The sequence below is a fragment of the Polyodon spathula genome, chromosome 12 (genome assembly GCF_017654505.1).
Source record: "Polyodon spathula isolate WHYD16114869_AA chromosome 12, ASM1765450v1, whole genome shotgun sequence".
In the NCBI taxonomy this organism is placed as follows: Eukaryota; Metazoa; Chordata; class Actinopteri; order Acipenseriformes; family Polyodontidae; genus Polyodon; species Polyodon spathula.
The window spans coordinates 30,893,655-30,919,286 of NC_054545.1; the positions used below are offsets into that span (position 1 = coordinate 30,893,655).

Here is a 25,632-nt window from a genome sequence, read left to right on the forward strand (position 1 = left end):
TTTAACATCTAACATCCCCTTTCATGCTTGAAAGCACCACTGTCCATGTTTAATTCATTTCATTTTGAAGCACATACAGTCCTCTGAAGATTCTTTCCAGGCAGCTGCTGTTTTTATTCAGCACTACATAGACAGGTAGGAGCTATTTAATACTTGTTTTCAGTTTTTTCTTGCTAGGAGTGCAAATTATAATAGACTTGCCAGTCATGGCCTTATTCTTACACATTGATTAAAAGAGTAAAAAGACTTTCTACCTGAAGTGATTTATTCTTCTTATTCAAATTCATTTGGTATAAATAACTGTGATTCACTGGCAGATTTTAAGGTATATTTTTTTTTACCAACCCTGTTAGACAATAATCTTCTTTGTTTTTTTTTTACTTATTCTGAATACTCATCAAAGCAACTCTCTAGTTTCTTATACATAATTAGCGAGCAGTGCATACTATTGTTGCCTGCTGTTTCTCCGCAAGGCTTGTCTGATGTTGTTGCTATATACACACACACACACACACACACTCTTGTTGGGATATATATATATATATATATATATATATATATATATATATATATCTATATATATATATATATATATATATATATATATATATATATAATTCGGTACCATTGTGACTAAATAACGAAGCAGGAAAAATAAACGTAAGAATGTAATATACTCTTATTCTCTACCGTCACTAACATAGACATAACCTCATGTTAAGGCAGTGAGTCTACTTTCTTTATTTTCTTCACGATGAAGAAATAAAAAGAAGTGCACGGTTTTATTTTTTTTTTTTTTTTTTTTTAATGAATTGAGATGGAATTAGCCTGCTGGAAAAACCATTAGAAACCATTAGAACATTTCGAATGACTTGTTGTGTTCTCTTATGGTTTGTGGTGTTCTGTTATGGTTGTAGTGGTCTCTTATGGTTAGTAGTGTTCTCTTATGGCATGTAGTGGTCTCTTATGGTTTGTAGTGTTCTCTTATGGTTTGTGGTGTTTTCTCTATGGTTTGTAGTGTTCTCTTATGGTTTGTAGTGGTCTGTAGTGTTCTTATGGTTTGTAGTGTTCTCTTATGGTTTGTAGTGTTTCTTATGGTTTGTAGTGTTCTCTTATGGTTTGTGGTGTTTTCTTATGGTTTGTAGTGTTCTCTTATGGTTGTAGTGGTCTCTTATGGTTTGTAGTGTTCTCTTATGGTTTGTAGTGGTCTCTTATGGCCTGTGGTGGTCTCTTATGGCCTGTGGTGGTCTCTTATGGCCTGTAGTGGTCTCTATGCTGTGTAATGGCAAGGGTTCATAATGATTTATAATATGTTGTAATGGTGTTTTACAACACAATGAAAACAATACAGTAATACAATACGTAAATAAAATCTCAACAAAAGGCATAATGAGATTACCTAAGAAATGACTCTGCTGGTTTGAACTTCTCATTGTTTGTTTGTTTTCTACATATATTGTTTACCTTATTTCGATTCTGTATATTGGCGTTTAAAAAAAAAAAAAAAAAAAAAAAAAAAAAAAAGGAGAGTTATGTTCCTGAGATTAAAAGGCTGGAAAAGTTGATTCCGGTTGATTTGATAGGACCAATATGCAATTTTGGTGGTTTCCCAAATGGCATTCCATTTTGCTTGACAAAATGGCGGATGAGAAAATAGATGCTTTAACGGGCTATTAGTGAATCCACTCCCGTCCACAGTAGGGCGCTATACACGAGACTAACGTATTGTACTACACTGTATTTTCGACGATAACGTCGTTGTAGTTCTCGGGGTGTCCACTGTCCACAACGGGGCGCAAATATCTGAACTTGGTCATGGTAACTCATCAGATCGGCCACGGCGAGGCGATGTTGGGGGTAACACCAGCCTTCTTAATACTTGAACTCTGCAGTATTAGTAGCAGGGACGCGTTGGCTGGATAATGGCGGAGAGAGCGGGCTTATTGTGTTGTGAACAATAACATTCACCAGAAGTGATTGTGGATTTTTTTTTTTTTAAATAAATATTTTGAAACGCCGTTGCAAACAACAACGGCTTGGTAACTTGGGCGAACTAGAGCTTTGAGGAGACAGTGTTTTCTGCACCTACTTGTAATTTAAGTATGGAGGACTCGCTCGGATTGGTCGGAAAGAGGGTACTGCTTCTCTTGGGAGATTCTGCCTCTGCAGCGGCCGCCGAACCGGACCAAGCAGTATGGAACCGGGACTGGCTCCGTGGGACTGTCCGGGCAGCTAGCGGGGTCGGAGCAGCGGCTGCAGGGTCTGAGGCGAGCGGAGAAGGCGCAGTAGCCGGAGCGGCCGGGATGACGGTCAGTGTCTCTGTTGTGGGGGTGCAAATTAATTATTCTGTGGTTTCAATTTTACAAGGACAGTGTAAAACTTGTTTTACCTTAGACGTCTTGCTGCATTTTCAGCGCCAATGACCAGCGTAACATAATAGGCTAAGTCATGTTAGGTGCCTCAACTGCTGATAACATTGTTTAGTAAGGTATAGTTGAGATCGGGGATTTAAGGCCTTGTGATGATACAGGTACACTAGCTTGCAGGTATTTTCAACCTTTCTACTGTTTAAACTGGTCATTGTTATGTGGCCAAATTGCGAATAGACGAAGCGTTTTGCACGCAAATATAGGAATTCTGAATTTACATAAATGCTTAACTGTGCTTTACTCTCTAGTGTATATATAGTAAACACAATAACAAGAAAAAATGAAAGAAAGTCTTCTCTGTTCAAAGTACCATTATGGTATTTGACCTATTTGCATACCGTTTTCTTTGATGAATACGTAAATGATGATAGTATCATTATGAACCGAGTTCCAGTTTAGGGTTACGTCACTGAACGTAATTATTCTTTTGCAGTGTTTACAGTTATCTGTGACGAAAAGAGCATTACTATACGTTATTTGTATACATATAAAACGCATACACTGTGAAATAAAACGTATACACTTTGAAAATCCTATGTAATTAACAAAAATGATAAACCAACCACAAAATATTTTATATTAGTATTTGCCTCAGAACTAACCAACACATTTAAACTTATTTGTACAAGTAAAATAAGTAAGTTGTCATAAGAGTAAGACACTGTGCTGAACTGTGAGACTGGGCGAGAATAGTTAGAATTGTTCCAGGAAGTATATATTCCTTTGATTTGTGACCTGTTTAAATGATTGCACTAAATATTTAAAAGTAATGTTCTACTTTTTCACTGTTAATTTTACACCTAAAGTGGGACTGAATTGTGTTAATATAATGTAAAGCAGTACAATCAGCATTTTATTTCATAGCTGGCATTGAGTAAAACAAAAACAAAAAAAAAAAAAAAACACACTACTACAATTATGATTGATTTTATGTCCAGTATACTGTGGTCCAACCTATAAACCATGAGTGTGGCAGTAATCTATAGACTGACTGATGCAGCTGCAGCATCCTTCAGAATTATTTGTTCCATACAGAGGCTGCTGACTAGTATTTGCTTGTCTAGTGCAACCAACCTGTCAAGTATTTTTTTTATGGGGGGGGGGGGGGGGGGGGGGGGGGGGTTTATCGGTTTGATTGTGGAGAGGAATCTAAAGCACCATCTCTTTGTCGCCTAATCTAACCAAAACCTTAGATGAATCTGGCATGCGTTTAAAATCTGTTGGCATGAAGGGGGTGATCAGGATATTCGGCAGTGATTTATTTATTTATTTTCAAAGGTGTTTCATCACGGGTGGTGTTTGCAATGTTTGTCACCCAAACTAAAAATAATGCTAATCTAAGTGCTACAAATGCATTGGATGTGTTAACACCTATACATTGTTATAGTGTTACTGTTACGTTTCCTTTATTGCATAAATAGTTAATAGTTTAGTAAATGTCATTCTGTGAAGTCCTGTTTTCATAGCTGTATCTGCGCTCATGAGTCAGAATTTGGTATACAGGAACAACTTTAGTGGTGTGATTGTTTCCCTTCCACCTTGTGTGCACATTTCTGCCTCAGAACTGTCTGGTTCTAGAAAAAAAAAGTGGTTTGTTTAGCTTTTAATTTTGTGCCACAAAAAGACCGAAAATTGTTTTGATCAGTGAATGAAAACAACGCTTCAACAACCTACTGTAAAATACACAATAATCAGAGAAGCAAACTGAATAACAGAAAGCATGTCCAAAGCTGAATTCTCTAAAAACATGTTGGTCCATAGGTTTTGTATGAGCTTTATATGAGCATCAGCATATGCTCCCCTTATCAGCTTATTTCCCTTTGTAAAGTCTCTAAGAACAACACTGTAATTCAGCCCACCCCCTCCATCTTTGTTCCCACCTATTGGTGTCCCTTGTGATTTCAAGGCAGAGCTACATTTAACATGTGCCTTAACAGGGAAACTGTAGGACAAGTAAATAACTCTGTCCAGTAATTTAGTGTTTTAGTGGAAAACAAACTTGTATTTCCACAGCTATACCTATCAGTGCTAACTGGGTGGACTACCAGCAAAATCCTCTGACAAAACGCAGCAATCTATTTTAAATTGCTTCTTAAGCAAACAGTACTACAGCCCTACTCGGCAAAGATCATCGAAGCAGCACTTGGATCAGGGCCAGCCCATTTCAATGCACACTAGGTTATGTCTGCAGGTGCACTTGCATTCTGACACTATTCCTGAAAGTGTATATCAGTAAAACTGTATCAGTTGTCTGTGAACACTGTCTGTGTGATTTTTAAAAAAAAAATGTTTTTGACTAATTGTTTTGTATGGTCCCCACAGGTGTTTGTGGAGTTTGATGACACTTGCAGGAAACGGTACGCCTGGGTCAAGGTTTATGCGGAAAAAGTGCTGGCATTTCTGTTGGAGGGATCTATAGTTTGGGCGCCCCGCAAGGATCCAGTTGTGATCCAGGGAACTGGGATCCCTGCCAGTTGCTGGCCAGCTCTAGTAAGTGGGGGCTTTTAAGCAGAGCTGAACATTAAGTTTTGTATAGCCTGGGGAGGGTTGTCTGTTAACTAATCTAATCGTTTTAACTTTTTTTTCATTTATCTTACATTTTGTGGTGCATTGCGTTACAGCAGCCATCCCAGGTTTCGGTGTACTGCCGTGTTTGCTTTGTTTATCTCGGATTAAGAGTCTAATGTTAACTCAATCAAATGTATACAACAGACTGGCTAGTTAAGTGCCATTAAAGAGATAGAATCAGAAAAAAGACATTTCAGTCAGTAAATAGTCTTGTTTCTTTCAATGTGAAACACTAGTTCTCCCCAAGTTATGTGTCACAGCATTGAGCCTTGATGTTTAGTTGCTGGAGGTGGTCCTAATTTAAAAAAAATAAATACATTAAATAATCATAATCAATCTACTGCTATTGATTCACAGTTAGTTAGTTTGCAAGTTATTCCACGTGCACTGGTAAGAATCTTTTTATTTGTTTCAGACTTTTCAACCCTTGGTTGACAAGATTGGGCTAGGTCCAGTTGTTCCTGTGGAGTTCTTTGTGGACCAAGCGTTGAGCTTCCTGCAAGACGGCAGCTCTCTACAGTGTTTTGAGGTATCGTCTTTGTTTATCCCGGACATTACTTAAAATACTTTAAACAGGCCCAGAGGAAAGGATGTACAATGCAGAAAAAGTTTGTGAACCCCAATGATAATTATAGAAATTCCATAGTTTTACCATGATTGCCTTCTTGAATCAACCAGTCTTTTCTTAAATATCCAATAGGGTTTATATTAACCGTAGTTCCATGGTTTTTTAAACAAAATGATGTATGAATTAGACAAACAATGAGTAATTAAGATTCAGGGTATGTGAAAAAGTGAACCCTTTGTTTTATCAGCTCAGTTAAGGGGATAATTAGGTAGATCTTCAGGGGTGAGTCTGGGAGGCCCTACCCTATATAAAGATCAGAAACTTTGTGAGTTTGGTCTTCACCATACACGTGTGTGGAAACACGTCATGCCACGATCAAAAGAAATCTGAGGACCTCAGAAAAACAGTTATTGATACTCATAAACCTAGAAAGGGTTACAAAACAATTTCTAAGGTTTTGGGGCTCCAACAATCCACTGTGAGATGGAGTAAGTTCAAGACCACAGTCACTGTACCCAGGAGTGGTCGTCCTACCAAAATCTCTCCAAGTACAAAACGGAAAATCAGGAATTCACAAAGAACCCCAAAGTAATGTCCAAGGATCTGCAGGCCACTCTCGCCTTGGCTAATGTGAGTGTTCATGACTCAACTATCAAAAAAAGATTGAACAAGAATGGTGTTCATGGAAGGATAGCCAGAAGGAAACCACTGCTCTCTAAAAAGAACATTGCTGCCCGTCGGAAGTTCGCCAAAGAACACATAGAAGACTTCTGGAACAATGTTCTCTGGACAGACGAGTCAAAGGTAGAACTTTTTGGCCTCAAACACTGCGTTCAAGCATGCTGGTGGGAGTGTGAGGATTTGGGGCTGCTTTGCTGCCTCAGTTCCTGGACGGCATGCCATCCTTGACACAACCATGAATTCTGCATTGTATCAGAAGATTCTAGAGGAGAATGTCAGGCCATCCGTCTGTGAGCTGAAGCTCATCCGAAAGTTAGTCATTCAGCAAGACAATGATCCTAAACATAAACACAGAAGAAGAAATTCCACGTTTTTAGAATAGCCTAGTCAAAGTCCGGACCTAAACCCCATCGAAATGTTGTGACAGGACCTGAAGCGAGCTGTTAAGGAAGTTCATGGTTAAATTCATTTTAATATAAACATTTCCCAGATATTTAATTCAGACTATTGTCTGTGTGACATGCTGTGTGATTGGGTTGTTAACACCAATTCCAGAACATTCTTAACCAGGTCTACTTCAAAGCTTGTTGATTAGGCCAAGGCACAGGCCAAACGTAGTGTTAACTCTTTGAAGCTCGCCTTCCAAAATGCTATCCGATTGTCTGGTCTCCTAAGGTGTCATAAAACTTACCAAAACCTAGCTACAGTGACTATGCAGTTGTACCATTATTGTTTTAAGTTAGTTAAATGCTTTAGAAAATATTTTTAATTACATAACTCGCAGACACAAGTTTGTTATTTTAAGTAAGTTTCCCAATAAACCTTGGTGTAACGCAAAAAAATGGATGGTGAGTAAGTAGATTCAAGAAAATGCAGAGAGTCCTTTTCTTCAATCAGTTGTTAGGTTTATTGAAATATGCAGGGAGTCTGGTCCCAGGTACAGGACATGACATTAAATACCCTTCTGTATAGATGGTCCACCTCCTCTTTCTCTGACCCTTGACCAATAGCAAAGGTACAACACATTATTCTGTTACCATATACTATAAGTATTTAATTTAGTGTGTGTGTCTGTGTGTGTAGTCTTGTGTGAAGACCTCTGAACTCAGTGCATTCTTCAGACCCCTGGCGCCCCAAAAGGTCCATACATCTGGTTTTTGTCATCTTCCTTGTTCATATCTCTCTGTTTTGCTTGAGACCCTTTGAGTCCAGTGGCGTTATCTCTCATTCTCCTTGAGAACCTTTGGGTCCAACGCCAGTCCCTGGGAGCCTTTTGGCTCCTTTATGATTTGCATTCCAAAAGTCTTAGAGCTTGGCCCCTTCCGGTCCACAACATTGTTATCTTGTTAGCTTGCAGTCAATGCTGGGCAAGAAGCTTGAGGACACAAGGACGCTTATCAATTGTTAGCAGTACATGCAATTTGAACCAAACAGTCTGCTATCTGCAATATTAGTCTCTTTTCAGAAAAGAACACCAGTATAGCTCTGCCAGTCCACATGCATAGCAAACTGCTAATCAATTCTCAATCCATGTTTTCCAACAGACCTGAATGGTTTATTGTGTGTTCAATGAATATTATAAACTAAACTATTTTTGAATATTATCCTTTGATTGTGTCATGATGTGTTTTATATGCTTGTGTGGCAGTGTGCCCTGCCCCTGTGCATATTTTTGTGTTATATGTTGTATGTAAGGTGTTAATGTTGGTATATTCTAGTTGGTACACGGGCTATAATACGGGTTACGAGCATGAGTGTTTAAAATGTATATTTGTATTTAGGCACAAGGATTGCACAGCACTTCACATGCAGATAAAATATGTGAACACTGGGAATTTCACTAAATAAATTCACATGCAGTTGTACCGAGACTCCAATTGAATGATTGATTGGCGATCGAGTCTCGGTACAACTGCATAAAAGCAGCATGTTGTCACTCACTCTGGGTTGTGTGTTCGGTGAGTGGAGAATGGGATTGGAGACGGAGATAATAGTAATCGTAGTAATAGCTCACTGTGTTTGTCTTTGTAGTCCGTTTTGGCTGCCAGTGTCGTTTCCTGTGTTTTGTTTGTCTTTCAAACCTTTTATTTTTTGTCTTTTTAATTAGTAAATGCTGATTGCAGCCAAGCGCTCAGCTTCACCAAACTCCACGTCTTTGTCTGTTCTGTGTTGGTCCCTGTCTCTGGTCAGACGTCACCCACTACAACCGCCATTGTGACGGCTTGTAATTGTAATTTTGTGTAGAGAATTAAACTGAAATTGATATGCTTTTCTAATGAATGCCCCTAAAGTTATATTGAATAGAAGGTTTAAATGATAAATGTAAAATCCTTTGGCAACAAAATAGGTGGATGCATTCCATTTCAAACACACCCTTTGTGTGACACGCAACTGTATCAAATACCGTGAACCAATAGAAGGACCGACAAGGACTTGTTTACAGTACAAGGGAATGCCTATACATTGTGTTATATAAACTCAAAAGAAGGATTTTCGTGGCTCTGTGGATTCGTTCTTTCTTCAAAACATCTCATCTCTTTCAACTCATCAAACTCCAGAGTTCTTCAACACAGACATAATGATGTAATCCTGAAAGCTGTCCTGGAGAAGATGGGCTCCCTCCGGAGCAACGAAAGCTTTTGCCTACAGCCTTGACGGAGGTGCTGCGCTGTGCTGCTGCACAACTAACTTCCACAGAGAGGATGACCGTGTTAACAAGACTTTGTTTTAAACATCGCACCAACAGAATAAGTATCAAACTTATATTTTGTGTTTAAGTAACTGAACTGAAGCCATACTATTGATATCGTCACAATACGTAATGTGCATCTATTCAGCTAGATGGTGGAACATTGTACATGCGTACTCATCCACTTGGAAGCTTGCACAAGTATATGTAATGCGAGACTTAACTGAATAATGCATGATGAACTATTAAAGACTGCTTCACTAATGCAGAACTCTGACCAGGGAGCATCATCAAGGATTTATTATGAACATTTAACAATGCATTACTTTTCCTTGAATGTTTTATTTTGTTTCTTCTTTATACATATGTTTTTAACTATGAAGCTTAACCTTTATTCTTCTTCCTTTGAGAATATGAATAAATGGAATAATAATTTGGATTATTAGGTTTCTTTTTCAATCATTTACGATTGATTTGAAATACTTAAACATACATAATATTAATAGTTAACCTCTCTTCATCATGAATCTGGGGATAATTAAGCCAGAATCGCTAGTTCTTATTGAGGTATTGTGTTTATTATGGTTAATAATTACGTTATGAGCTATAATGGGTATTTTCTTTAATGGTAGTTAGCGAGGACACAGTTGTGACATAAATCCTAGATGTACAACATAAATGTGCACGACAGAGCTGTCCATGCAAGGAAGCCCTCAAATGTTATAGAGTTGAAGCAGTTCTGTAGGGAGGAATGGGTCAAAATTCCTCAAAACCGATGTGGGAGTTACCAACAGTTACAGGGACCGCTTAGTTGTCAAGTCATTGCTGCTCAAGGGGGTGCCACCAGTTACTCAGTCTAAAGGTTCACATACTTTCATACGTGGATATTGAATGTTGAATTATTTATGGATAAATAAATGTTGAAAAAGTATCATGTTTTTGTGTCATTTGTTTAATCAGGTTATCTTTATCTATTATTAGGACTTAGATTAAGGTCTAATAACATTTTAGGTTTGAAATATGTGAAAGGGGTTCACAAACTTTTTCTTGGCACTGTAGTTGCCTGCAGTCATAGGGCCAGGAGGTCTCAAGGGTTAACAAATCACCGGTAATCCCAGCAGTTGAAACTGAAGCTGGATTAGAAATGCAAATAAAGCTTTTAAGTAATGTTTCACCAGTTTTATTCTGTGCAGTTGGAAGAGGACATCAGGAGCAAACTGTTGCAGGAGCAGGCAGTGCTATTGAAAGCAATCAACAGCTGGCTGAGTGAGCTTAAATTGCAGGAGATCTTGAGGAGAGGTGAGTCTCAGAAGGGGACTCATCTGCATGAAATGTAGCATAAGCGGGAAGTGCCTTGTTAAGGGGAGGAAAAAAGGTCAATGTTTGATGTTTTGAGGTGACAGAAGGTTAAACTTTTTTGATTTTGTAGATGCATAACATACAGAGTCATAAACACAGTTGTGGTCCGTTGAGATGCTAATACTGGAATGTTTTTTGTGCATCAGGCCCATATACAATCCAAGGTCAGAAAGTGAAAGTGTACCAGCCTGAGTTTGAGGAGCAGTGGGCCTCAGGAATGGTGTCCCAGCATGACCCTGTGTCTCACATGATGGAAATCACTCTTACAAAGGTAGTGTGTACAACACTTAAGTAGTTCTGTGGTTTGCTATCATAAAAATGATTCATTCTTGACATTGTTGTTTATTTAATGTCAGTTTAAGGAGAATTGGTATGATTTATTAATCACTTTGTTAGACAGTGAACATTAAAATGGTACTGGAGGACATGTCCTCCTTCGTGGTCATACATTTCTTGCTTGTTTTCAGGGTGAGGAGACTCGGATTGTGGATCCAAGGGTGATTCATGTGGTGCTGGCAGAGGACCTGTTGGATGAGGTAGGTGGGACATTGATGAACATTGGAAATTTGTTTGGGGGTGGAGGGGGCCCACAGGAAACCTTTCTTTCTACATTATTACCCATTTATTGGTCTCTTCAGTAATGCCTGTTTACTACTTTTTTTTTTTTTTTTATAAGTGCATCATAATGGAGGCAATATAATGCATCCTCTGCTGTTCTCATTACTCCCCAGGCTGGTCAGTGTGAAGGCAGTAAGAAAAGCAGACGCAGGAAAGAAGGAGATGGAAAAGGGCAGGGACGGAGGAGACAGAACACCTCTGACAGCGATAGCGATGTGGCAGTGAAGAGACTAAAGGTTGGGGAGGCAGACAGCAGTGGCAGCGAGGGTGGTGAGAACAGCTTTGGATCCTCGAAAGGGGGCGGCACTGGCACCAGCAACACCAGTGGGCCAACTCCGAACCAGGGATCCTCTAATACAGCAGCTCACGTTTCTTCCCAGGGGCATCCCAACATCCGCTTTGCCACCTACACGAAAGAGAACGGAAGGACAGTGGTGGTGCAGGACCGCCCCCTAGCAGTAGAGCCTGCCATTGTCTCTCCCTTCTCCTCAACTGCTTTCCCCTCTGTTAGTCAGATGCCTCCAGGGTCTGCGCTTGCAGCTGCTCTGAAGAAGGACAAACAGTCGCCAGCAGCCGCACCTGAGAGAGAGGAGGCTCGAACTTCTCCAGTGACATTAGGGGGATTCCCCTTGACAGTGGGCCCCATCCCCACCTCTGTGCGCATCTCTGATGGAGGTGCCGCAGTGGGAAGTTTTAGTGGCCAGAAGACTGCTGGATGGGGTGTTGGGCAGGCTGAGGTGAGTGTAGAACGTTTGTCTTTTATTGTATTTAATTTGAATATGTTGAACAAACTGAACAGTACAGTGATTCACTTGAGTATAATATTGTGTGAAATGTGACTGTGCTGATGCCAAGTATAAAATGCAATGTTATTAATGTAGCAAGGTCAATGTACTGTATGTGTGCCCTGTATCTCTTATGTTTCTGCAACATGAAATTAGGATATTGAATAAAAATCAATGGTCTTACTGTTTCAGAGTGCCAAAAACCCACTGATAGCAGCTGCTGGCTTCCGAATGTCTCAGAGTCAGCCTCTCTCAGTGCCTACGTTTGGGGAAAGTCGGGCTCAGACCAACGGGGCACTAACCCAGGAGAACAAACCCTTTGGGTTCCAGTTCAGCAGCAGTATAGACGAGTCCAGCAAAGAGAGTGATTCTACAAAGAACATATTCTTCCAGTGCATGGCGCAAAATGTGCCCCGGAGTAACTACTTCACCGCTATCTCTGAGAGCCTGGCTAAGGAGCCGCCCAGTTTGAACTTATTTAAAACAGCAGCCCTCGAAAGCCCAAAAGGCAGTGTGTTTGGGGCAGTGTCGGGTATGTCCCCTTCCAAAGAGCAGTCCAAAACTGATTCTAAACCAACAGGAAATGGATCATTGTTGGGGAAACCATTCGGTCCAGATGCAATGCCTAAACTCACTCCAGCTTTTCCAGGCAGCAGCATTGGCGGAGGTGGAATGGGTCTCTTAACCAACATTAAACCTCCAGAGCCCCATGAAAACCTCTTCCTACAGCCCCCCAAACTGTCCCGTGAAGAACCATCTAATCCTTTCTTGGCATTTGCCGAAAAGCTCACCCATAGTCCCTTTAGCGGCCTTCCAGCTGCACAGCCCTCTTCTGTGTCTCTGGCTCAGCCTGCGACCTCTGTGTTTGTGCGCCCACCAGCTACCTCTGATTGGCCCAAGGCCTCCGCTGCAGCAGCAGAAGCTGCTACCAGTGCTCCCAGTGAAAGCCCAGTAAATCTCTTCACCATGGCTGATCCTTCGAAGGCATTGGCGTTTTCCACATTCTCTGCCTTTTCTTCAACTGCTGCTGCCACCACTACTACTACCAGCACCACTGCTTCTACTGCTGCCCCCAGGCCTGCCAGCTTAGAAAGTGTTCCTCAGACCAGTTCCCAAGAACCTATCATTTCCCAGACCATGGAAATGCCTATCTTGTCATCTAGCCCTACCGAGGAAGGACCTGGAGCCAGCTCAGACTCTGGCATCGGTCAGGAGAGTGTCAGCGATGTGGTTAAACGCCTTGTGGACCCAGTCAAACAGCAGCCTGGCTTCTCATCATTTACAAGCGGAGCTACTGACGTTTCAGAGCCCCAGTTGCTATTTGATCAGACTCTTCAAAATTTTTCCCTGGATGAGCGTAGCACAGCCTCCAGGCGTGATTCTGACTCCAGCACCAATAGTGACCTCTCAGACCTGAGTGACACAGAAGAGCAACTGCAAGCCAAGGAGCAAGGCCAGCTGCGGCCGGACTTGGGGGCTGGCATGATGCTGGACAAGGGCAAAGGGAAAGGGGTGGGCAAGAACCGACCTCGCAACAAACCCTTGAAAGGTGAGATGAACAGAGTATTTTGTATGGCTAAAGTGAATTTAGCTTCCAAAAAAAATCTAATACAATACTAATAATTTATGTATTACCTAACTTCATGGTTTTAGGTGTACATGTGACATCACACAAGGCTGAAGCTCCTTGTTTGTTTTTGTTTGTCAAACATAACCACTGATTTTATTACTTGTTAACTATTTATTAACATTTCTGTTTTATGCACTGGGAAATCAAGCATGATTTAAAATTCCCACAGATTGAATTGGCAGCAGAGACTAGACCCACATGAACTTGTTTCATGTAAATGAAACCTGGACTGCCATGCAATGAGTCTTTATTTTCGTCCATGTGCTTGCTCTTCTACCTTTTCTTTGACTCTCTTGTGCGTCTGTGCAGTGGGTCAGTCTGTGCTGAAAGACATGACGAAGGTGCGGAAGCTGAAGCAGTCTGGCGAGTCGTTCCTGCAGGATGGCTCCTGTATCAACGTAGCGCCTCACCTCCACAAGTGCCGGGAATGCCGCCTGGAGCGGTACCGCAAGTTCCGTGAGCAGGATAACGATGAAGACGATTCCACTGTTGCCTGTCGCTTCTTCCACTTTCGCAGGTCTGTGAGACCTCGTCTCTTGACTACTGTTTGGTCTCGACACAGTTAACGTCTGCTCTATTGTTGTACATAAGAGGATGAAAACACCACTGCTACATGACAGTCTTAATTAAATAGCAGCTGTTTTTATACCAGTTTAATGAAACCATTATTGCGTCATTATTTATACACTTTTCTACAGAATTATATCTTAGACTTGAGGCTAGAGCAGGTTAGGTGTCAAGGGTTTTAAATTCAAAACTATAATTAGATTTGGTCATGTACATGCTTTGATAACTTTGTGTAGTTCATACCAAAATCCTAGCGTAAGCCCTTTAATTTCAGTCATGTGTATGGTGGAATCTGGAATTAGCATCTAAAAGATTGATCTCTTCTCTCAGGCTGGCGTTCACACGGAAAGGGGTGCTGCGAGTGGAGGGCTTCCTGAACCCCCAGCAGAGTGACACACAGGCCATGAGCCTGTGGGTCCCCTCCCTCACCATCCCAGAGGGCCTTGACCTAGAGACCTCCAAGTACATCCTGGCCAACGTGGGCGACCAGTTCTGCCAGCTCGTCATGTCCGAGAAAGAGGCCATGATGATGGTTGAGCCACACCGTAAGACATTGATTCTAAAAGTGTGTTGTTTATCACAAAGGCATAGTGTTTCTCTGTGAATAACATGGGGTACCCTGGGTGTGATGTAACACCGAAGATCAATGAGGATTAAAAAGGGCTAATCTATTAGAGATGTTACAGATTTTCTTAAGGCTGATGTATTGTGAAATAGCATAATAGGTCTTCTGAGTTTCGGTGTTTCTCAGACTTTTCTACTCTTCTTTAAGAATTCAATTGATACATGTTAAGCCATTCATGTATCTCGATCACAACTGAAATGTTAATTTATTTTATCTGTGAAACAACTAAATTGGCTTTTAAATCGGCCAAGCCTTAGTTTTTTCTTCACTTTATTGCAATTGTTATGTATAACTGTATTTATATAAGATGAGTCATTTCTGCTTTTAAATGAAAAAGTCTTGTGAATTTAAACCCCTTAAATTAAATCAATTTTACTATTACTATTAGAATGGCTTGACAGGTATCAACTGAATTTAAAGGAGAGTAGAAGTTGGAAGAAAACACAGAAAATCAGAAGCCCTGAGTAATGCATTGACCCCATGCTTTACATAAGGGGAAAAGAAGGGTGATTTTTAAAATAGTAGTAATCTTAATATGTTGAACATATCACACTCATGTCAAATGTTCTGTTAATTTCTTTGTCCACAGAGAAAGTGGCGTGGAAGCGAGCTGTGCGTGGGATCAGGGAGATGTGTGACGTGTGCGAGACAACGTTATTTAATATCCACTGGGTGTGTCGGAAGTGTGGCTTTGGGGTCTGTCTCGACTGTTACCGGCTGAGGAAGAGCCAGCCGCTTGATGGTGGGTCCCTTAAAGGGTATTGGTTTAGAACGAGGTGATCCTCTGCATGCAATTTAGATCGGCAGGAGTGCTTGCCATTTTTGGAAATATTCCTTTGGGATCCGTCTCCACCCCAAACAACATGGCAGGGTTGAATTCCAATGCGCGGATATTGCCAACAGATCTTATGAATGGTTCCTTAACCCCATAAATGCTTACCTTTCTCTCTGTTTAGATTATTTCATCTGCTTGGTGCCTACAACTAACGTTCATTGTGAAGGTCATCCCCACTTCTTGGAATGGAGGCAACAATAGATAACCATTTTCCTTTGTTTTTTCCTGACCTTTTCAGAATCTGAAGATAATCTTGAAGATGAGGTGTTCTCTTGGATAAAGTGTGCGAAAGGACAACCCCATGAACCACAGAACCTGATGCCCACACAGATTATTCCTGGAGCAGGTCTGGACCATGGACAGGGCTTTTATTATTAAAAGTACTTTGTTAAACTGTTAATCGAGTGCTGCCAGAGGTCCGGGTTTCTGTTTTAACTGTTCTCTCAAATTTGTTTAAGCAGTAATCCTTGTCTGTCTTTCATTCTGCAGCTCTCTATAATATTGGAGATATGGTACATGCAGCACGTGGGAAATGGGGTATCAAAGCTAATTGTCCATGTACTAGCAGACAAGCCAAGCCTTTACAGAGACCAATGGCACACAATGGGGTTTCCCAGGTAGGTCACTTGCAGTGGACATTTGTTGGAGAGTGCATACAATTAGAAACCTGTAAATAATATTAATGTTTCACCCTTTAATGTGAATGTAAGTCATTACTTTGTTGTTGATTAATTTACCAATGATTTGCTATGACCTGATTTTAGTGTCATAGGCTGGTAGCATTAGCTGACTCATTAGTCAGTTAGTCATCTTAGTCATCTTACTCTAGTTTTATTTATTTCTTGGTCTTCAAGCAATCCAGCACAAATTCAAGCAGCAACACAACTCCCAGCAGTGTTCCTGAAAACGGTGGCGGGACAATAATTCTGGGAGATGGGGATGTGTCTGTCAAAGTGGAACCAATGTTGGATGAAGTTGTTAAGACAGGGGAAGGCAGCAGTGACGGCAGCATTAACAGTAACCGTATTACTTCAGCTTCGTCTACTATCAAGGACACCACAGCTTCACCTTGTGCCAAGGAGAGCACGGCTTTGCCTAGTGTCAAGGACAACACAACTACACACAGCATCAAGGACAGCCGGCAGAGCTCTGCAGAAATGGCACCTTCCTCTGCACTGCACTGGCTTGCAGACTTGGCTACACAGAAAGCCAAAGAAGAGACGAAAGGTACCATAAGCTCACCCACTGAATTGGCTTATTATTTAACATGTTTATTTGAACTACATTAACTAACAGCTGAACTGTTATTTCTAAAATGTAGTCTGTTTTTAATGTAAGGTTGTGGGTTTGTTGTCATGTTTTTGAGTCCACCTTTTTGTTCTTCAGCAGAATCTGGTTCACTTCGTTCAGTGCTGGGTAAAGAATCACGATCACCTTTTGCTCTGGAGTCATTCAGTTCCCTGTCAAAGTCATCTTCAACCCCAAAGCTCTTTAACAGCTTGTTACTAGGCTCTGGCATGTCAAACACAAAGTCAGAGGGATCTAGTCTCAGAGACCTCCTAAATTCTGGGCAAGGGAAACTTCCTCAGGGTGGCCCAGACACTGGTATCCCCTTCCCCTCTGTCTTCTCTACAACCTCCACAGTAAGTGTGATTTTATACACATGCAGAGATGAAAATGTGTAGAATAGTGTTATAATAGCTGGTTACACACACACACAAAATCATAGACATCAGTGAGCCACAGCTTTGTTTTGTACTATAGTACCAATATCCTTTCTAGAGAGAAGTCCAATAAGTTTTTTACTTGGCAATCAGATATGCAAGAATACTATGACCAAGGAGACAGTATGGTAATATAGCAGGATAGGTGATACAAAAAATGTATACCAAATAAGCTATTTGAATAATATCCTGATTGGATAAGGAAAGAACATTTTATCCAGATTTATGCAGACTTTTTGGAGGGTAAAATTAAGAGCGAGACTGTAGCTAGTTGGTATACTCTTAGAAAATTTAGTCGGTTACCAAAAAATACAAAGTTGAAATGTCTTATCCTTCCTTTCCTACGTTCCAGGGAGACAAAGGCAAAGGCAACCTTCCGAACTTCTTGGACCACATAATTGCATCTGTGGTTGAGACAAAGAAGACTGCTGAGGTGAGGAAGGCAGAGAGCTCGTCCGAGACACAGAAGGAAGTGAAGAAAGAGAGCGTGATGGGGCTCAGTGTGCTGGACCCCAACACTTCCCACTCCTGGCTCTGCGATGGGCGGCTCCTCTGTCTCCAGGACCCCAGCAACAGCAGCAACTGGAAGATATTCCGGGAGTGCTGGAAACAGGGCCAGGTGAGTCCTCAGAAACTTGGGATAGTCTCACACGCCCTGACTTTAGCCACTTGTAGTTTGCGTTTCACAAAAATGCATTTCACTGAAATGTGGAGTGTATGTGTTTCACCCTAATGAAGTCTGTAAGTTTATTCATGGAAGTTCATTCAAGTTAATGTGCATGCAGCTATAGAAATGAAATAGTTATTTAAAAGGGGGTCTGGTTTCTTAGGCTCCTGGCACCAGATCAAATACAGGAATAGATTTTAGGGGGCTTTCAAACAACTGCTTGTCTATCGCATAATCTATTTAAATAGTGCAACCTAAAATGTCTCTCCAAAATCTTTAGCAAGATGACTTTCACATACCTTGCAGAAAATAAGACCTTTAGGTATCTGAAGTGTTTGTACATCCTAATTGCCAGAACAGGTTAGTGAGTTTCTAAACTTTCATTAAGGCACACTGAAAGCAAATACCAGGAGTTAAGATCCAAATCTAAATTTCTAATTCAGGTCTCTGTTTTCTCATTCAGCCTGTGCTGGTTTCGGCAGTGCACAGTAAGTTAGAGGGCGCACTCTGGAAACCAGAAGCTTTCAGCATGGAGTTTGGAGACCAGGATGTGGACCTGGTGAACTGTCGGAACTGCGCCATCATCTCTGACGTCAAGGTCCGAGACTTTTGGGACGGCTTTGAGGTCATCTCCAGTAAGTACTGCTAGTGTACAATCACTACTAAACTAATCCCTAAAGCTGAGTAAATGAAAATAGGCCACCTGACCTAGTTTTCTTACTTTTTGAGCAGTATAGTATCTAAACAGATTCCATCTAGTTAAAGGGTGTGTATGTTGGGTTTTATTTTATTTGTTTATTTTTTTAGGGGGGGGGGGGGTTGTATTGTGTAGCATTTGAGTATACAGCACAACTTTTTACTACTTTTTCCATATCTCTTCATGCTTAACAATGCTTAGCTATGCTTTGTCATGGGTTCACTATGCTTTTATCACTATGCTTTTCTATTTTAGAGCGTTTGCGGGGAGAAGATGGACAGCCTATGGTATTGAAGCTTAAAGACTGGCCTCCAGGAGAGGACTTTAGAGATATGATGCCAACGAGGTAGGTGGTGGTGGTGGGGATGTCACTCTCATTTTTAAAGGTATATTCAACAAATGTCCTGCTTGTTTGTTTGTGTATTTTACTTACTGGAACTTTTTGGTTTGTTTCTCTTCCTTTGTCCGCTCAGATTCCATGATTTAATGGACAACCTTCCCCTTCCTGAGTACACGAAGCGTGATGGAAGATTAAATCTTGCTTCCCGATTGCCCAACTACTTTGTGCGGCCTGACCTTGGACCAAAAATGTATAATGCTTATGGTATGCATTCAGACTTAAATTTGTAGCATTGGTTGTGCTTTTGTACATTTATACAGGCTCTGAATGTAATAACTGATTTTTGCATGAAACCAATAATTATATATAGGGTTGCATTTTTTTTCCCCCACAATAAATTGCTTATTACACTGTCTAAAAAAACAATTTAAACATTTATTACATTTATTACATTTATTACATTTATTAACATTAAATGTATTCAAAACTATAATACAACAAATGTTCCTGAATTATTTAAATACTAAGTTGTAGAATATTTAATTAATGTCCACCTTTTTTTAGAGACATTTTATTTCCACTAGCAGGGGATTATCAAATAAAATAAAAATGAAAAAATTTAAAAATAAGATGTGAAATGTCCCCTTCTTGTACCGGACAGAGAAATCTTTAACAGAAAAATTTCCAATCTTTGATGGAGCTGGTGTTAAAGCTGGTGCTGATCAATGCATTTTGTTCAGTCATTTACTAGAAGCAAACTAAACCGGCTGCCAGGTTCCTAAATGCAGTGTAACGTAGTTGATGCACTACCTGTTACTGTTACTACTAAGGCGAACGTTTGCTGTATTTATTTAAGTGATAAATATGTACAGTACTGTGCAAAAGTTTTAAGCAGGTGTAAAAAAATGCTGTAAAGTAAGAATGCTTTCAAAAATAGACGTGTTAATAGTTTATATTTTTCAATTAACTAAATGCAAAGTGAGTGAACAGAAGAAAAATCTAAATCAAATCCATATTTGGTTTGACCACCCTTTGCCTTTAAAACAGCATCAGTTCTTCTAGGTACACTTGCACAAAGTAAGGGATTTTGTAGGCATATAGTCAGGTGTATGATTAAACAATTATACCAAACAGGTGCTAATGATCATCAAACTCGGCTAACAAGGTGAGTTTGCTGAAGACAGTTTACTGTCAAGTCATACACCATGGCAAGACTGAGCACAGCAACAAGACACAAGGTAGTTATACTGCTTCAGCAAGGTCTCTCCCAGGCAGAAATTTCAAGGCAGACAGGGGTTTCCAGATGTGCCCAAGCTCATTTGAAGAAGCACAAAGAAATGGGCAACGTTGAGGACCGTAGACGCAGTGGTCGGCCAAGGAAACTTACTGCAGCAGATGAAAGACACATCATGCTTACTTCCCTTCGCAATCGGAAGATGTTCAGCAATGCCATCAGCTCAGAATTGGCAGGGACCGTGGTACACCCATCTACTGTCCGGAGAAGTCTGGTCAGAGGTGGCCTTCATGGAAGACTTGCGGCCAAAAAGCCATACCTCCAACATGCAAACAAGGCCAAGCGACTCAACTATGCACGAAAACACAGGAACTAGGGTGCAGAAAAATGGCAGCAGGTGCTCTGGACTGATGAGTCGTCAAAATTTGAAATATTTGGCTGTAGCAGAAGGCAGTTTGTTCGCTGGAGAGAGCAGTACACGAATGAGTGTTTGCAGACAACAGTGAAGCATGGTAGAGGTTCCTTGCAAGTCTGGGGCTGCATTTCTGCAAATGGAGTTGGGGATTTGGTCAGAATTAACTGCTGAGAAGTACAGGCAGATACTTATCCATCATGCAATACCATCAGGGAGGCATCTGGTTGGCCCCAAATTTATTCTGCACCATGACAACGACCCCAAACATACAGCAAAAGCCATTAAGAACTATCTTCAGCGTAAAGAAGAACAAGGAAGGAAGTGATGGTATGGCCCCCACAGAGCCCTGATCTCAACATCATAGAGTCTGTCTGGGATTACATGAAGAAGCAACTGAGGCTGCCTAAATCCACAGAAGAACTGTGGTTAGTTCTCCAAGATGTTTGGGCCAACCTACCTGCTGAGTTCCTTCAAAAACTGTGCAAGTGTACCTAGAAGAATTGATGCTGTTTTGAAGGCAAAGGGTGGTCACACCAAATATTGATTTGATGTAGATTTTTCTTCTGTTCACTCACTTTGCATTTTGTTAATTGATAAATATAATCTATTAACATGTCTATTTTTGAAAGCATTCTTACTTTACAGCATTTACACCTGCCTAAAACTTTTGCACAGTACTGTATGTTTACACTTTTCAGAAATGGTAATTTTCACTGAGAACTACATATAGCACGGCAATGGGTACATTTCTCAGAAATAATTAAATCTGTGATAACCATGAAAAAATAAAATACAGCCTTTAATTATGTTTAAGCAAGACAGAAAGAACTGATCTCCAGTGTTTTATGGGTATCATTTGAGGTGCAAGTGGGTATAGAATTTAAGGACTTTGGTATTTTTAGGGTTGATATCAACGGAGGACCGTAAGGTTGGAACCACAAACCTTCACCTGGATGTTTCTGATGCTGTGAATGTCATGGTATATGTGGGAATCCCACAGGAAGAGGGAAATCAGGAGGAGGGTAAACCTATTTTTTTTTTCCCAAGGTATAATGTAGGCTATTGGAAAGAATGCTTCTATAAAAAGATGTAGCATATTAATAGGTTTGTTAGTGTTAAGCAATGTTAACAAACATGACATTTCAGGCTTGTCTAACTTTTTTATACTGGCTGTAAATTCAGGTGTAACTACCGTATTCCTTCAAATTTAAGACGCAGCCCAAATTCCCCACCCTCAATTTGAGGGGGAAAAAAAACCCCATCAAATAAAGGTGCATTTACAAAGATACAACCTCAATTACACATATAAGAAAACAATGTATGGATGCTATCTCATTTCCAGTCTTGATTACTTGCACCTGCTTTTCTCCTTTTTTTGTGAACTGTGGTGTTGCTTGGCATGTTGAAAAATACAGGGGGTCTGATCAGCATTTCCTATCTGTCCAAGCTGGTATTGTTTGTTAGACCGGAGCATAAAACTGAAACGCTGAGATTGTAAAAAGCCTCTCTTAGAATTTCTCAGGAAGCTAATGATGCTTTTTAAAAAATGTCTTCCTATATGTCTTGGAAGATTTGAGATTGACAACCAAGTCTTTGTTCGTCTTTTCTCGGCAGCCTGTTGGGTTGCTGTTTGTATAATCGGGTATTCACATCTTTTGTTTAGTGATTTTTTAATACACAACTATACTCAACTTTAAGACACAGGCCATTTTTTAGAGTTGGGTTAAAAAGTGTGTCTTAAAAACAAAGAAATACGGTAAATGATCAGTATCTTGTGAACAAGTGTTTTTTTTGTTCCTTTTTTTTTTTTTATACGTAATAAACTGTTTTTGTTTAATTTACATTTTTTTGTTTTGATTCCAATACATTTTCTCATTCGCAGAAGCCGATATCACTGGATGTAAAGGTCTGTGCATTTTCCTATTATCTCCCTGTCATGCACTTTTTAAGCAAACAAAACATTTTCTGTGCTTTTGCTTAGTAGATGGCACTAGTGTGGTGTGGAACAGTGGAGAGCAGTAAGCATGATTACCTTTCAAACAGTGGAGCATGAAGGGTGCGTTTAGCATATGCCAGAGGGAAACATAATACTTACGGAACCATAATAACTATATCTTGTTCATTGGTGTCAGGAATCAAGATATGTTTTGATCCAATCAACATGATACAGACCTCTTGCATTCCAGTGATCTCATTGGCACTGACTAACACGTAGACACGACATTTCATTAAAATATAAAGCCAGAAGTATATATGGTATGTGCTGCTAAGACGATTGCAAGGTATCGAGGACACAGTTTTCAGACACTGCTGGCTGTGTCATACTATTTTTGTGGGAGTACAGATTTAAAATAACTGCATGGAGCTTTTGCTTTTTTTCCAATCAGAGGTTTTGAAGACAATAGAAGAAGGGGATGTGGACGATATGACAAAACGTCGAATCTATGAAGCTAAGGAGAAGCCTGGTGCCCTTTGGCACATCTACGCAGCCAAGGATGCTGAGAAAATTCGTGAGCTTCTCCGGAAGGTAGTCAAATTTAAAATGTATCATTTGAAAATATTTAACTTTAAGATTTTTGTACTGGTACAGAAGTGCTGTTCTTTTTTGTTTTTTTCTGTTTCAGGTTGGGGAGGAGCAGGGTCAGGAGAATCCCCCTGATCATGACCCAATTCACGACCAGAGTTGGTACTTGGATCAGGTTCTCCGCAAGCGGCTTTATGAAGAGTATGGAGTGATGGGCTGGGCAATTGTTCAGTTCCTGGGGGACTCTGTGTTCATACCCGCTGGAGCCCCGCATCAGGTGTGCACAATTTCTACATACATTTCCTGTACTCCTAAACTGAAGCTATTTCTGTTTCATCAAGTCATTTTTATTTTAATTTTATTTCAACAGTGATTTCAAGTGTAAGTGATGTTTGATTTGCATAACAGTTTTGATCATGTTTGTGTTTCTAGGTGCACAATCTGTACAGCTGTATTAAAGTAGCAGAGGACTTTGTCTCTCCAGAACATGTGAAACATTGCTTCAGACTAACGCAAGAATTCAGGCACCTTTCTAACACGCACTCAAACCATGAGGACAAGTTACAGGTCGGTTCCTCATTTTATTTGTTTTTTTGGGTGGGCGGGTTCACTTGTATTTGAAATATGTTTGATGTTGAAGTGTAAAACAGTGAACGGGGGTGGGGAGGTTAGCAAAGCTTGTGTACAACATTTTTATATAGTGTGCAGTGCAATATATGTATACATAACGTATATTTACGATTTGAATTAATGAAATGTAATTTGTGCCTTTTCTATTGCTTCTCCAGGTGAAAAATATTATATACCATGCAGTGAAAGATGCAGTCGGAACACTGAAAGCTCATGAGGCAAAAGTGACCCGGTCATAGCAACAAATGACTGGTTCAAATGGACTGTTCACAAGCACGTACAAAATGTGACTGACACAGCTGAAAGAGAGCGCAGTCTTCATGGCAAAACCGGACTGCTGACAGGAGAAAAAAATTCATTAAAAAAAACGCTTGTTACAGTATTAACAAGAACATGAAATACAAAACAAAAACAGTGTTCTGATGCCTCTAGTTTTGTTTTGCACTCACCTGTTTAGAGAGGAGAAGGTGGGTTGTTGAAAGGTATAAGATGCAGAATCCCTTTTCATTTTTTGTTTTAGCTGGAAACATCTGTTAACCCTTTTGTACATGTGTGGAATTCAGTTGTAGATTTTAAATCTAAAGGTTTTGCTTTGTGGTCTGCTAGTTGTGTTCGGTGAAAGAAGTATATCCTTTAGTGGAGTTGCAAGGACATTTTCAGCTTCAATTGTGACCTAGGTTTTAAAGAGAAACAGTTCACATGGGTTATTTAACAGCTGATCACCAGTTATCGCCACGTAGTAAGGAGAAGAAAAAAAAAATCAGTTTGAAGTACTGTTTGTTTTGCCCAGTCATGTGAATGTTTACAATAAACCAACTGTTAAAAGAAAGAGACCAAAGTTTTATATATTTTAAAGAAAGCTTTCAACATCTGGACCTTTTTAATTACAGAATTGTTTGTTTTCTTTTGAAGAGTACTACCCTTGAATTGGGTGGAAAGAGAAACTGCATTTTTAGCTAATTCCATGTATGTCACAGTAGAACTTTCCAAATTTTGGATTTAGAAACAATCCCACAGATTATGAGTTATGATATTATGATATTGAGTTTTATACCTAGAGACACATGATTTTCACATTGGTTTCAGTCTTCCTGTTACACTGGGCTGGAAAAAAAACCACCCTGAAATGGAGTTTCCTCAATTGTTTTTAAACAAATTTAAAAAATAAATAAATCCTGACCTAGGCATCTGTTTTGTTTTCTGGTTCTCCAGTGTTAATCAGACCTGTGCTATCAATAAACCCATTTCTTACAAGGCATACACTTCTGGTTTTCTTTAACCAGTAGTTTGTTTTCAATTGGTTGTTTTTTTTTTTTTTTGGGGGGGGGGGGGTTAAATAAAGAACAAAAAAGAAAGTTCTGACATAAACCCTTAAGGTGTTCTGTATTTTAATTTTGTGAAGGGCTGATTTATGGTTTTTGTGCTCCGTATTAAAAAAGAAAGTGATCAGGTATGTGAGCCATTTAATTGTATGTTTTCTGGTCTAGAATTAAGACCCCCCCCCCCCCCCCCCCCCCCCCCCCCATAAAACAAAAACATTCTGGGACTAAAACTGGCTGAAGGGGGGAATGCATTTGAATAAGAGTAGAAAGCAGGGTAGACATACACTGATATCTCATGTCAGTTTTTGTTACAATAGCATCTGGTTTCATAGTAATTAAAAACAAATAAACTTAAGTTCAATTTTTTTTTTTTTTGCATAAGTGGAAAATATCTGTTTGATCATGTTTTGTTCAGGATCCGATGCACCATACATTGTACCCCTCCTTTCTCAGCTGATGGATTTTTTAAAAAATAGATGAATGAATGGAATATGAGAATGCATTGATTAAAAAAAAAAAAAAAAAAAATGCAAGGAAAGCAAACTGAAAATGTGAAAAATTGTGTACACTGCAGGTGACCAGTTTAGGGGAAGATCGAGCAAGCAAGTTTTTCTGCTGGTCTTGCTCCCAGTCCTGGATAGTGTATTCTGTAAAATGCAAATGGTCTTTCTTTTTTCGCCCACCCAGTGTTTGTTTTGTGTTTGATTTAGACTTCATAAAGAACC

At 40.0% G+C, this 25,632-nt stretch overlaps 1 protein-coding gene across 4 annotated transcripts; it reads left to right on the forward strand.

Annotated features, from left to right (window-relative positions):
- The first annotated feature begins 1,853 nt into the window (after positions 1-1,853).
- LOC121324136 (lysine-specific demethylase 3B-like) lies at positions 1,854-25,088 on the forward strand. Of its 4 annotated transcripts, none has more exons than XM_041265648.1 (25): positions 1,854-2,309; positions 4,752-4,919; positions 5,413-5,526; positions 10,129-10,234; positions 10,441-10,565; positions 10,762-10,830; positions 11,026-11,649; positions 11,890-13,246; positions 13,637-13,844; positions 14,225-14,439; positions 15,109-15,261; positions 15,593-15,700; positions 15,844-15,971; positions 16,209-16,581; positions 16,741-16,997; positions 17,431-17,697; positions 18,209-18,380; positions 18,698-18,788; positions 18,916-19,046; positions 21,334-21,453; positions 22,314-22,337; positions 22,819-22,958; positions 23,056-23,232; positions 23,388-23,522; positions 23,744-25,088. In XM_041265648.1, the coding sequence occupies exons 1-25, from the start codon at positions 2,103-2,105 to the stop codon at positions 23,822-23,824; spliced, it is 5,550 nt and encodes a 1,849-aa protein (XP_041121582.1). In that variant the 5' UTR covers positions 1,854-2,102; the 3' UTR covers positions 23,825-25,088. The 4 variants fall into 4 exon arrangements, with proteins under 4 accessions (XP_041121582.1, XP_041121584.1, XP_041121585.1 ...); XM_041265649.1 differs by having other exon boundaries at positions 1,855-2,309; positions 16,744-16,997; XM_041265650.1 differs by lacking the exon at positions 22,314-22,337.
- The last annotated feature ends 544 nt before the right edge of the window (positions 25,089-25,632 follow it).